Source organism: Phyllopteryx taeniolatus, chromosome 14 (genome assembly GCF_024500385.1).
Source record: "Phyllopteryx taeniolatus isolate TA_2022b chromosome 14, UOR_Ptae_1.2, whole genome shotgun sequence".
NCBI lineage: Eukaryota > Metazoa > Chordata > Actinopteri > Syngnathiformes > Syngnathidae > Phyllopteryx > Phyllopteryx taeniolatus.
In genome coordinates, this window is record NC_084515.1 from 14,655,233 (window position 1) to 14,668,688 (window position 13,456).

The window sequence follows — 13,456 nt, forward strand, 5'->3', positions numbered from 1 at the left end:
TTATTGTTGTACATCTTAAGAAAGTACAGTACTGTAGAGTGCTATTTTTCTTCTTAAAAAAACATTTTTATTGGTGTTTTTTTAAGGGGCTGGAACGGATTAATAGCATTTCCCTTCATTTCAATGGAGAAAGATGATTTAAGATGCAAGCGTTTTGAGTTCCAAGCGTGGTAACGGAACAGATTCAACTTGGAAGTCAAGGCAGCACGTTATGGTTAAAATTCCATCGGCCGGCAATACTGATTTTGAAGGCAGATGAGATTGACACGGCAGCACATTGAGGCTGCAATCGGATTGGACAAAACACCCGACGTCATCATAAAACGTACTGAAAGTAGTGCCGCCAAGGGAAACTGGACCGTTAGCAATACTTCATACAATTTCATGGGAAAAAAATATTAGCATTCAGGTAGTCGTTGGCACCATTACGGCCCGTACGAGCGTCTCTGTCCTTATCTTTTCCCTCAACTTTCAGTCATGAGTCACACCCACCGTGGCGCCCTCTTAAATGCTCAAATACAAGCAGAGCGTACACACTCCTACACAAACTTCCACGTTTCTCCACTCATTCACTTTGCAACCTTTTCCTTGAAAACACTCCCATTGTTACAAAGCAGTGATGATGTCATCACTCGACAGCGCGTCACGGCGAAACACTCGACGGTGGTGATACGGCTCAAAGGTTTTCCTTGCTGCATTAGCTTGGGAGGGGTGGGGCGTTGTTATTTTGAACTTGGAAGCCCAACCCCAGCGTGGCTCAAACTTCCTGTGATTAAGACGCATTTGAGACGGCTTTGTGACGCCGTTGGGAGAGGCGCTATTGTCCCCCGTTACTGATTTGTTCAAGCACAGCCGGGCAAAGTCGCCCTTGCGGCGCATTTGTCGGAATCATGACCATTAAGAGTCCATGAGCACATGCAATTCATTTGTAACGTGATCGAGCAATTTGATGTATGTACAAAGAATTGACAGGTGAGTGCAAATGAATCCTGGGAAATAATTGGTTATGGACTGAATCGGTTAGTTACTGCAGTGACTGCTCGGTTAACGCAGTGAACTGGCAAATTAGTACAGTGCACGAATTGGTTACGCAATTGGAGGTTGAACCCATTAGTCGACGAGTCGACTTTACTACTCCGCGTCAACGTTTAAAGTTGGAAGTCGACTAATCCGTAATCACGCGTTTTTGGCATCTCGTCTTCCAGTCGGCCAATTTTCTAGAGGACTTTAGACGCGGTTTGCGGAGCAGCAAAAGAACAAAAATAAGTTCTGGATAAAAAAATAGCGGTTAGCACCGCTAGCGTCAGCTCTTCCGATCGCCGCTAGTCTTCAAATACTCATACCAGCGGGAATACGGCACTGGCGGCGAGGAACGAGGGCAGCGCCACAAAGTGAAGCTCCATTTTCGACGCCAAAATGTGTCGGAAAAAACGCGAGCAACAAATAAAATGGAAGTAGTGAAATAAACATTTTTAGGGGTTTGGCTACGATGAACACGCTATGCTATGGAATTTACGTAATGGTGAGTTGCAGTTTCAGTCATTTCTTTTTATTCCTTCCTATGCTGGTCTGTCAAAATATCATTACGTGAAACCGTTCCGTGGCGCCAAACGGGTCGGGGACCGATGTACTGTGCTGAAAACAAATATCAACGACGTCTCCGAATTGACTTTCATCACATTGTAGTCGAGCCAATTATGCGCTCAGCTGCTTCTACAAGTTCACTGTACTAAGATTCTTGTTTACTGCAATAAACTGCACTAACCTGACGCTAACCTGGTAGTCACTGCAGCGAGCTAATAGCTGTTTCCGTTACCGCAAGTGTTATTGGTTACGCTATTGCAGGGTGAGGTTCAGTGAATTAGTTGATTAGAGCAGCGATTTTAATGTTTTTGCAGCCAAGTTAGCTGTGAGGGTGTTCGGAATAGTTGATTTGTATTTTTTTTTTTCCCCCATGTCTGTTGAGGAAGCCCAAAAGGGCTGAGTCAGAGATGGCATCTCTTCCGGGAGTTGGAGGGTGTGGAGGGTGGGCGTGTGTGTGTGTGTGGGGTGGGGGAGGGGGAGGGGGGGGGGGGGGCAGCGGTGTTCTCCTTTGAAAGTCAAAGTGGGGAAAGATCAGCGTTCACCTCCTAAGGGAACCAGCAGGCTTTTCTGCTGCCCTTCGTGGCCGTGTTTACTTTCGGGAGGACTTTCAACCCGGCGAAGCCGTTCGTTGTCAACGTACGGTCACACCGCAACCACCTGGTAAAACTGCACTTTTGCAAAAATTGCTGTCACAACGATCCCCTCTGGAAAAACTAATGGAAACATTGTAATGTATGTGCCAGGCCGGTCGCCTTCTGTTTTGAAAAAAAAAAACTCAAGCTCTAAAATTGCCCCAATGTTGCCGTTTTAATATTTTAGGTGAAAAAAAAATATCAGTAGTAGTGTCAGGTAGACATGTTTGAGACCTTCTCTCATCTATCTTAGACACTTTTTCTCATCGTTATCATGTGTTTTTTTTCTTTTTCATCATTCCCACTCTACGCTAAAACTGCAAATCCACCACAGACATTGTTCACCGGCCCTCAAAACATATCTTTCTTAATATGTAAATAACACATGGGAAATGGAATTTCTTTTAGAAACATATTTTAAAATTTGAAACAGAATCAATTTTTAAAAATTACCTAAATTTGTATTTCATTTTAAACTCGTTTAATGATTTTTTTTTTTTCCCCCTCGCAAACAAGATGTTGAATCTAAAGGTGTTTATCCCACCTAAAGAAAGAATTTAAAATGTTTGCATTGTAAGATTGAAAGAAATATTTGCTTGTGTGTGAGAGCTCCACACTCCATTGCAAAAGGAAACATGGTAACATTCTTACACTGAAAATCCCTTGCTTTTATGCATCATTATCTTTTGAGACAACCAACCTGAGACCATTTGTTTTATTGGCTATAGTATTATTCGTAGCTTTTGTTTTGCTTTTAAAGGATGCATTGTATCATTTTAAATGCAGGCTGTAAGAAAATAGAACGCTATCGGAATTAATGAAGGCTTGCTTTAATTAAAAAATTGTGGCAGCAAAGTCAGCCTTAAGGAAAAAAACAAACAAATGTTGCATTTTACTTGCTAAAAAAAAAATACATATTTTCTTGTCACCGCACTGTATATTTTCCCGCAAAATCCCCAACAATGGGGGGGGGGGGGGAATAATATACTTTTCACAACATGGTCTAAACATAAATTCATTAACACCAAAACAGTTTACTGGACTGGATTTAAATGAAATAAATCCAAAAAAGAATGCTAAACACAATTCTACAACAATGGGGAAGAAGAAAAAAAAACACACCAAAATAAATAAGCCAAAATGAGTGAAAGACAATTTTTGGACACCACCCACCCGTGCAGGGGTGAACATTGTATCAAATCAAACCTACCCCTGGAATGTTGACGTTCTGCCACAGCCACTAAACTCAAAAATACATTTTCTATTCTACATTGCTTGTCCTCACGAAGGTAGCATAATACACATTGCTCACATTTTGAAATCCAGTTTAACCGAACTAACTTTTCTTTTCGCTTTGCTCAATTTGAGCATATTGCGGCGAAAGCGGGTTAGTTCAGCCTGGGTGCGCTTGTTTTCATACGTGTCAAGAGTACCTTAGTGGCATTAATTGCATTTGGAACATAATCCAACAAGACAAATATAGACATATATATAGACACACACATATATATATATATATATATATATATATATATATATATATATATATATATATATCAGTGGTACCCTGTTTGAACCAGTAAGAGCTCTCAGGCGGGAAAAAGAAGACATGGGAAAGGTTTGAGCGTCTACTCTACATCCAGAACTTTATTACAATCATCTTCTCAACAATGGGAGATTTATAAATATTCTTTTCTTTTGATTCTTGAGGCGTGATGATTCCAGTTGTAAAAAAACAAAACAAAACAAAACAAAATAATAATAATAATAATAAAGAAGGGGGGGGGGGGGGGGGGGGGAATGGTCTTTGAGTATCCAAATGCTGGGAGAGGAAATCCGTTCTGTGCACTGAAGGTCTGGAGAAGCCGTCACGTTTGTGGGCGTTCTTGGAGGTATATGGTCCGCAACAACAACAAAAGCGTCCGACGGCGCTTCATCCCGCTGCCAAAACCGTCAATCCGGATTCCAAAATCCTCCAACCTCCCCTCTCCCCCTCACTATCCCGAGTACTTCCACTGCAGGAGGGTCCGGGGTCTCCTCTTTCGTTTTGTGTCAAGCCAAAGCCATGGGGCACCAGGCCTCTCCCCTCACCGAGCCCACGTCGGTGGTCTGGGCCAGGCCCACGGCGCCGTACAGACCCTCCGGGCCCGGGTACTTGAGCACGGAGCCCTCCCCCGAGGCGGCCAGCGCGGACGAGCTGACCTGCAACAGTGAGTTCACGTTGAAACATGTTTCGCTTTTTTTGGGGTTTTTTTGGTTTTTTTTAAATCAGCGAGACGTGAGTTCATTTGAAGCGCAAATGAAGCAGCAATGTGTTCATTTCGTTGGAGATGAGCGTGCGGTACGTACCCCGGACACTTGCGTGGAGGGAGAGCCGGTTTTCGAGCAGTCTTCGGAATTGGAAGAAGATGTAGATGTGGGCGTCATGGCGACGGAGTTGCTACTTCCTACAAATCCAAATATTACAACAATATATCACTTTTTGTTGTTGCTGTTGTTTGTTTTAAATGGTACTTAAAACACTCACTGACCACGTTTGTAACTCAAAATCATTCCCTCTCAAATTTTGTTTGCAACATATGTTTTAATGAGGAAAAAATATCACTCCACAGTATTGTAGTTTATATGTTTTTTAAAAAAAAACATACATTAATAAGACCACTAAATCGAGTGTAAACAGTTTGTACGTCGTGATCTCATGTTGGAACGCCTTGTCCACCAGGGGGCTGTATAACACAGGCATGCACAACACACAAAGAAGAGTTTCACAACTAGTAAACTGCAGTAATATTGTTGTTGTTGTTGTTGTTTGTCCATAGGACAAGGAATATATGCCTGTGGGTTTCGTTACATATTGTGTCTACGTGTTGCTGCACCGTTTGCGTCCAGTTAGCATGACGTAAATGGTGAGAAGTACTGCGACGTTGGTGCTAGTTTTGTCAGCCATTCTATAGCATTTTGCGTTCTGTGTTAGCATAAAGCTAACTGACGTTCACGCGTTATGGGGTTTCGGTGAAATACGCATTGTGCATTCGTCTTGTCAATACTTGTAGTTGTAATTGTCGACCGAGAATGGCAATCAACAGCTTGAAATCGAGGACTGGGCCTCTTTGGGGAAGAATTGGTCGCCGTCTGCTGCTGGTTGGGAAGTTTGCTGCCATCGGAATTTTTGGACACCACTTGTACTCCACTATTTAAATGATTGCCACTAAAAGTGGAGCAATGTGTTGCAGTACCAGAGCCACAATGGAAACAAAAACTAATGAATACTACTAAGAAGAAAGTCTTATTTGCAAGTATCCAGTCAAAATATACCAGGAGGGAAAGACGGAAAGTCCTAATTCTATGATTTAAAAAAAACAAATACAGGAAAAAGTCAATTATCAAGAATAAAGTCAAACCAAAAGGGGAAAAAAAAGTAGTACTTTTGAGAGAATAGTTACAATATCGTGAACAAGTCGTAATGTTAATAGAGTTAAATAAATAAAGTAGTGATTTTATGTGATAGTAAGTAAGGGAAAAGTACGAAGAAGCTGCAAATTGACAATCAAATTAGAATTTGACAAGAGTCAAGCAATAATAACGCTATATCGCGAGAATACAATCATAGTTTTACAATAATAAAGTCATAATAATGTGATGAAATATATTGAGGATGAATATTACGAGGGAAAAAAAGGTAAGATTATTTGAATAAAGTCACAATTTTACGAGAAAAGAAGTCATTTGACGAGCAACATTGAACACTAAACATTCAATTGTATTTCAAGAAAAATGCCAGCACATGAAGAGATTTTGCGGCTAAATTCCTTCTTCAAATCAAGTGCAACTCATTCAACATCATCACCTGATGCGCAACGTCAACACTCACCTGAGCCTCCTTTGCTTTTATTCAGTGTTTTTGGTTTTCTTTTTCGAGTCTGGATGCCTTCTTTCTTCATGGCCAGCGGCCTTGGCACCTGTGCACGTCATCACGCATAGTTAGATACTGCATGTAATAATAATCGGGGGGGGGGGGGGGGGGGGAATCATCATGACTCGCGTGGGGGTCGTAAGTGGACTGACCCCGTGCAATTTAGTGTAGAGACCACAGGCGTTGCACACGGGCTCCCCTTCGGCGTTCCTGCGCCACAGCGTCGTGGTGCTCGTCTGACAGTTGGCGCACGACAGGCCGATCCTCCGCGACGTCGACTGCAAACGAGGAGGAGGGATGCATGGGATGGGGGGGGGGGGGGGGGGGCTTCTTAACACTCTGATTGATCTGCTGCTTGTCACGTGCACGACACCCTTTAATTTAATCACGCGTCTGACACGCACAGTCGTTTCCTGACAATCGTGAATGCTCTATTTCATCTCAATGGGGACATTCCTCGGTGCGTAAAAGTTGTGCGTCATGGCACCGCGATGGCTAAATCACTCTTATTTTATTCACTACTTTCCATTTGTCACACGCGCGGTTTCCTGACAATATTCAACAATGACATTAACAAATATTTTGGATCAAAATGTGGGGGGGGGGGGGGGGGAAGGGAAATTGCTAAATGATGTCACACTTTAAAAAAAATACAAATGAAAGGTGCTTTAAAGGGTTCTCTGTTGCACTCTTGGACCATTAGACCACGACTTGGGTTTTTAGGGGTTCGTTACAGGTTGTTTAGAGAAGTGGTAGTTCTATACAGCACCCGCGACTCTATTGTCTTTAAAATAATACATTTTACAAAACTATTGGATTATGGTTCTCCAGCGCCAGTGATTGGGTCCTAAATAGTTCCCAAAAATGCCAAAGAACCGCATTTTGGGTAATAATGTAGAACCTTCTTTTTTTTTTTTAAGTCCAAACAAATAACAAAAATCTGTATTCAAATGTAACCGACAAATCTACACGCGCACGGCCACTTTATTAGGTACACCTGCGCAATCTCATTATACTGCATGTAAATTGACGCATTTGTTATTTCGTAAAAAAACAAATAATAATAAACACAAAGCGACATGGCGTCACGGCTCCAAACTCGTCATTCATATCATTTTTCAATTGTAATGGACTAATACGGCCTAAGCAATTTATTGAACAATATGTTTAATATTTTGAGTTTGCAGTGGAGCACAACGTCATACTAAGAGTTGTTACGGCAACCTTATTTACCTACGACAGGTGATCAAATGATCAGGTCCACCTCCGAGCACGCTATCTTCCCGAGGCACTACTAACTTTGAATGGGCTTTTTTTTTTTTTGTCTTTTCTTTTTTTTTGTTTTGGTTCCCGCAGGTGTGCCTAATGAAGTGTCCCGCGAGCGCCGCAATGAATTACCGATCCGCGACCACTCACGGTGCGCTTCTGCGGCTTGATGAGCGGCCTGCTGAGGCCGTTCATCTTGCTGTAGAGGCCGCAGGCGTTGCACAGGAAGTGGCCGGTGCCGTCGCGCCTCCACAGCGGCGTGGAGATGGAGCCGCAGTTGACGCACTCCCTGCTCTCCGACATGTCGTCCAGGAACTCCGACACTGCAACAAAAACGCACGCACACGCACTTGGCATACACGCTGGCTGGTTTTCTGCGCGTCAAATGACAAAAGCAGTATGATATGATATGATATGATATTATACTGTATATTTCAGGAAAATATCAAATCTTTGTGTCATTTCTCATTTATTCTCATGATTATTTGCATTGTGTCCAGGCTCGGCACAGTTTGTTTTTACGAACGCACATTATATTATTTCACCCGTGACATTTTTTCTTGCTTTTAACAGAAAGGCTTCATCTATTGATTCATTAGGGATTATTTATTTGATTGTAGTTTGGCCCAAACTTCCGTGTGTTTTCAACTAAATTGGTGTCATATGTCACAAATCATATCTGATATAGTATTGGTTTAAACTTTACATTTGAAGTCAAACTTAACACAATTTTTTTTTTTTTTTAATAGTAATGAGTGAGGATTCTTTATATTATTGAAGTATTGTTTTAATGCATACAACTCGCCAAATTAGTCACGCTAAATCCCATATCACCTATTTTTAAGATGGTAATTATAGTTCCACCTTAACGGCAAAGGCATTATGTGAATGATGAAGGAATTATTGTGCGTTTTTACACACACAAAAAAAAAGCCTCAACGAGAGTCCTAATACATCATATGCCTGAAATTTGCTCGATTCAGGTCAACTTGAAAAGAAACACGTTCAATTCATGACAAACAAGGATTCGTTTGTGATGTTTGCCACAACTAATTCCATGGTTTTTTACGCACACAAAATGACAAAATGAGTGTCACAATATAGCATATGAAAGTTATGTTTGCTTCAACTTTGCGTTTTTATAGATGATGAACACGGTAGAATCAGGCAAATGTGTGTGTTTTTTTTTTACGCACACTAAATGATAAAGTTGTGTGCTGTTACGGCGTGTAGAATCTATTTTTGCTTGAATTTGACATTTAGAAACACGGCGGATGGGCTGGACAGGACTGAGTATTTAGTTTGGACTTGACATTTTGTTGTTGTTGAATTAATGACGGCGCGTCATGGTTACGCGCGGTACACTGAAATAAATTCACACAAAATGGGCGACAGGTAACGTGTCAAATGTATAAAATGGGGAATATTCCGTGTTGCTTCTGGTGTTAAAACGTGCGAAACGACATTTGAGCGATGCTATTTGGTGTTCAAGCCCGACTCGGCAATTGCGTCCATCGCGGCGCCGGTCGTTCACCTCCGTTGGGTCCCCGAATCAAGGGCGCGGCCCTGCTCTGCAAGGTGTGCAGCATGCCGTTGTCGAAGGGCCCGCCCGTCCACGGCGACGGCAGCTGGGAGAGCTGCGGCGCCACGTAGGGCGAGTAGGCCCCCGGGTAGGCCCCGGCGAGCGGCCGCGACAGCCCGTACTGCTCGGCCCGGTTGGCCGCGTTGAGCGCGCCGCCGTAGCCGACGTCCCCCCGGCTCGTGCCGTTGTTGACGGGCGGGCTGGGCGGGTAGTGGAAGCGGCCGGAGGCGGCGTGCGGGCTTCCGGTGCCGTACGACGGGCTCTCCGGGGCCGCCTGCGACCACACCGAGTGGCCGGAGACGGCGTGGCCCGGCTGGGCCGAGCCGCCGGCTTGCAGGTAGGACAGGCCGGGGATCACGGAGCCCACCCGGGAGCCGGGCACGTACACGGGGGAGTTGGGGTTGGAGTGCATGTAAGCCCCCGACGAGGACGAGTCGTATCCGGTCTGGCTCTGCGCCGCGGCGATGGCCAGGGTCTGGTACATGTCTGACGGGTCCACCAGGAGGCCCGCCGCGGCCGCCTTGTGCGCCCCGCCGGACAGCACCAGCTTGCCGCCCTGGTCTAGATCCGTAAAGAGCGGAACGTCCTCGCCGGAGCTCTGCAGTCCGAAGTGGGCGTACGGGTGGAGTGTTCTGCCGCCCAGCGCGTCGACGTCCCCCGGGGGAGTCCTCAGCTCGTCCGGGGTGCGGGCGCCGCCGCGCCGGCTGTCACCGGGCTGCAGGTAGCTCGGCTCGGCCGGTGACCCTGGGCTGCTGGATGCTTCTCGCTTGACCATGGACCAGCCGGTCTCGCCCAGGTCCATCCAGGAGCACTTCCCATACACCCTCGGGGGGTCGATTGGAGGAAAAGTAGGCAGGGGGTCGTCGGCCCTGCAACACACGGGAGACAAATGACGCGCGCGGTGCGTGAACATTTTGCACGTCTGACACCTTATTGACAATACACGGAACTGCTGCAGTGTCGCGGTATGTCCTGGATCCATACAACATTAACACTTCAAATCCATGTTGTCACTAAAACGGTCAGGCAACACGCAACTATAGTGGGGGGGGGGGGGGGGGGGGGGGGGGACTAAAACATTAAACAAAAAAAAAAGAATCCGTCGGCCAAACCCGCATGGAAATTGGACCATTTCTACTTTGACTCGAGCTTTGTGGCAGCAAGTTACATTGCATCTCCTTTAAATTACTACCACGAATAGATACGCACTTTGTCGGTAAATCGGCTGTCATTGCATCCCGACGGAACCACCAGGATCACTCAACTCGCACGCGCGAGCCACGCAATACAGTATTGTCTTCCACACCCACCCAAAAAGTTAGATAAAAGTTTGATAAGAGGCCGATAAGAGAGCGAGGATCTTTTTTTTTTTTTTTTTTAAAGGGAGTAAAGTGTGTGTGGGGCGGGGGTGGGGGGTGGGGTGCGGGGGTCCACGTACCTGCTCAGTGGTGTGCCATAGGTGTCACGCGCACACGCACACGCACACGTCGAGTTTTCGGGTGAGGAGCGAGCGTCGCGCTGCTTGCTTCCCTGGTCGGCGAGCAGCGCAAATGCAGCGCGACCAGTCCGCGAGCGCCGACCTGGTTCACAAGGGGGCGGGGTCTGACGCCACGCGGGGCGTGGTCTCGGTTCACGGGGTGGGAGTGCGTGCCCGCCTCCTCGGTGTCCTCCAATCACTTTCGTCCTGCGCAAAAACAACACTGAATTCACACAGTTTTTTTTTTAAACACAGAAAATGGAAATTCGTTTATTTGACTTGGCCACATTAATAATGAACAACAGGCACTGTGCTGCTTTTGTTGTGATTTCCATGTCCAGTAGATATTAATATTATATCATATAACACTGTGCTATATATATATATATTTATATACATAACCCTTTAGTGTGAGAGTAAATCAAGTAAAATATTTATGTATAGGTGGGTCTTTTTTTTTTTGGGGGGGGGGGGGGGGAGGGTTAACAGTCTTATTTAAGAAACTATAAAAAATATTTCTGCTGAACTAGTAGTACAAATAGGCCCACTTATGTTGGTGATAATGATAAATTAATAGTGATAATAATACAAATAATAACAAGAAGAAGAACTGAGACGTGTGTGTAGCCATTGAAGATACTCAGTTTTAAACAATGAGAGAAAATGGGGATTATTTGTATTATTCATGTTTTGCATGATTGTATATTATATTTAATATGAAATAGAACACTCTTCGTATTATTATTTGTATGATTTTATAAAAGTGGTTCTTATTATAACACTCTTTTTTTATTGTTCTTTTTCATTTATTGCGATGGGCATTATGATTGCGGTTTTTAGAATCATGATGATGTTCTATTTATTGTAACACCAACATGATAAGACCGTTGCTGAGGATTATTACTGACATGGATGTTTTATTCTTGTATACTGTCGTGTATTCACGATAACACACTTCCAAAATGTCTCAGGTTTTAAATGCAACCAGGCAAGAACATTTCCTTGATGATCCTTCATTCATTTAGGTTATTTTCAAGCAGCTGACCGTCACCATTTAAAAGGCATCTTATTTGACGTAATCACGACGGGCCTGCCCTAATCAACGCGTATTGCTCGCGATCAAAAGCACTCGCTTCATTGGTGGAAGGCCAAGATAAGTCACGTGTTTGCACAATTGTATGCGACACTTGCAGTGGGCTGTAAATGACCCCGTCAATTGCACGTCGATTTCAACATTGGTTATGAAATGAGTACTTTTCCGGTGGTCAACGTGCTGACTCGTGTCTTTTTTCTTTTTTTTTCCCTTTTGTTGATTGCATGCAGGCTGATCAATAAAATTCCCCCCGCCACGAGCTAATTCGTTTATTTAACAAGCGAGCGCGAGAGGCTGCTTCGCACATGCGCACAAGCGCCAATCAACATCGATATGATCAAACGATGCACACGCACGCGCGCGCACACACACGCACACAAAGGTGTCAAATTTAATCAATCCACTCATTAAGCAGCGTGTGTGTGTGTGTGTGTGTGTGTGTGCCGCCGCCTGTTTATTCTCCCCTTGTAATTGTGTTAACACCCTCACACGTGATGGCTCCATATTATTAGGGACACGTCATCACGAGCTCGAGTCACAGAAGCGCATCGAAGACGACCGGGGAGCTGTTCCTAATGATCTGTCCACCGTGCTGCAGGTGTCCCTAATAAAGTGGCCACCGTATATTCTCTTCTCTGCTATTTCTCTTACATTCGTCGAAAAATCCTCCTTTTTTACATTTTGCCGGGCAGCTCATTTCAAATGCAGGCTGTGCGCCTCCACGTGTCTTTCTGTTTACGCAAAAACACGCACAAATTAAAACACACGTCATTATGATGGATTGCTTTTATTATTACATTGATAAACTTACTGTAGTAAGTAACTACAGTACCATTAATGTCTACTGTGATTGACAACAAGCATAATTTCTAATGAAACTCATATAAAAGATAAACATACTAACCAATATGTACTTGCTAATATATGATGATACGAACATATAATTTAGTGCACTACTTCCACTTATTTTTTTATTATAAAATAATACATCTTTATCTTCTTTTCTTATGCTGCGTTATTAAGTAATGTTTTAAAAAAAAAAAAAAAAAAAACAAAGTGTCACAGTACCAACAATAATGATTCGTTATTATGATCTGCGAAAAAAATCCGGATATTATTATAGTTCACAAACTATGTTCTATGACGTCACAGTCGAGCTGGTATCACGTTGACCCAACATGCAACCGAGCATTACTTATACATATGCGCGCGCGCGTGCGCTAAAAACAGCAGCAGACTTGATGAATGAGGCGTTGTTGGTTTTTTCAAGCTGTCGTGTGACACGTGGTGCCCGGGCGGACCCCACGGCGCCCCCACGGCGCCCCTCGTCTTCTTTCAACAACCTCACCGAGTCAAGCTTACAAATAATAATAAATGAATCAATAAGTAAGAATTTTTTTTCCCTCCCTCATATTGCAGAATATGTCAATAAGTAATACAATAACAAATAGAAATTAAAAAAATATTAATAGATAATACATAAGAATAACTATCCATTTGTCTACTAACGATGGAAAATAATACGTAAAAAATACAAAAGATGTCTCCTCACCAGCACAGTTGAGAAAAAAACCATCTACAAGACTAAATAATATCAAACAATAATGAATAAAATAATGGAAATTGACAATAATATGATGATGTTAATAATAATAATAATACGTGCGCATCTCTTCATCTACACATTAAAAACAAATAATCAAACAAAATGTAAAAAAATAAAAATGACTTCTACCAATAATATACATCTGTACTCACCCGCCTTTTCCCAGTGAACGTCTCTTTTATATCAGAAAGCTAGAATAAAGAACAATTACAAATAAAAATAAGAATATATCACTTTGAAGCCATCATTTTCTTTATTTAGTCAACCTTCCCGGTGTCCCTCTGTCCACCTGTTTTGGAAATT

The 13,456-nt window shown here is 43.4% G+C and overlaps 1 protein-coding gene across 2 annotated transcripts; it reads right to left on the minus strand.

The window, feature by feature from the left end:
• Nucleotides 1-3,024: 3,024 nt before the first annotated feature.
• Nucleotides 3,025-10,567, minus strand: gata6 (GATA binding protein 6). 2 transcript variants are annotated; one of them, XM_061797998.1, is made up of 7 exons: nt 10,416-10,567; nt 8,930-9,846; nt 7,546-7,718; nt 6,282-6,407; nt 6,088-6,175; nt 4,566-4,663; nt 3,025-4,418 (listed from the first exon to the last, which is right to left on the minus strand). In XM_061797998.1, exons 2-7 carry the CDS (start codon nt 9,777-9,779, stop codon nt 4,269-4,271), a joined length of 1,485 nt encoding a protein of 494 aa, XP_061653982.1. In that variant the 5' UTR covers nt 9,780-9,846; nt 10,416-10,567; the 3' UTR covers nt 3,025-4,268. The 2 variants fall into 2 exon arrangements, with proteins under 2 accessions (XP_061653982.1, XP_061653981.1); XM_061797997.1 differs by having other exon boundaries at nt 7,528-7,718.
• Between the last annotated feature and the right edge of the window lie 2,889 nt (nt 10,568-13,456).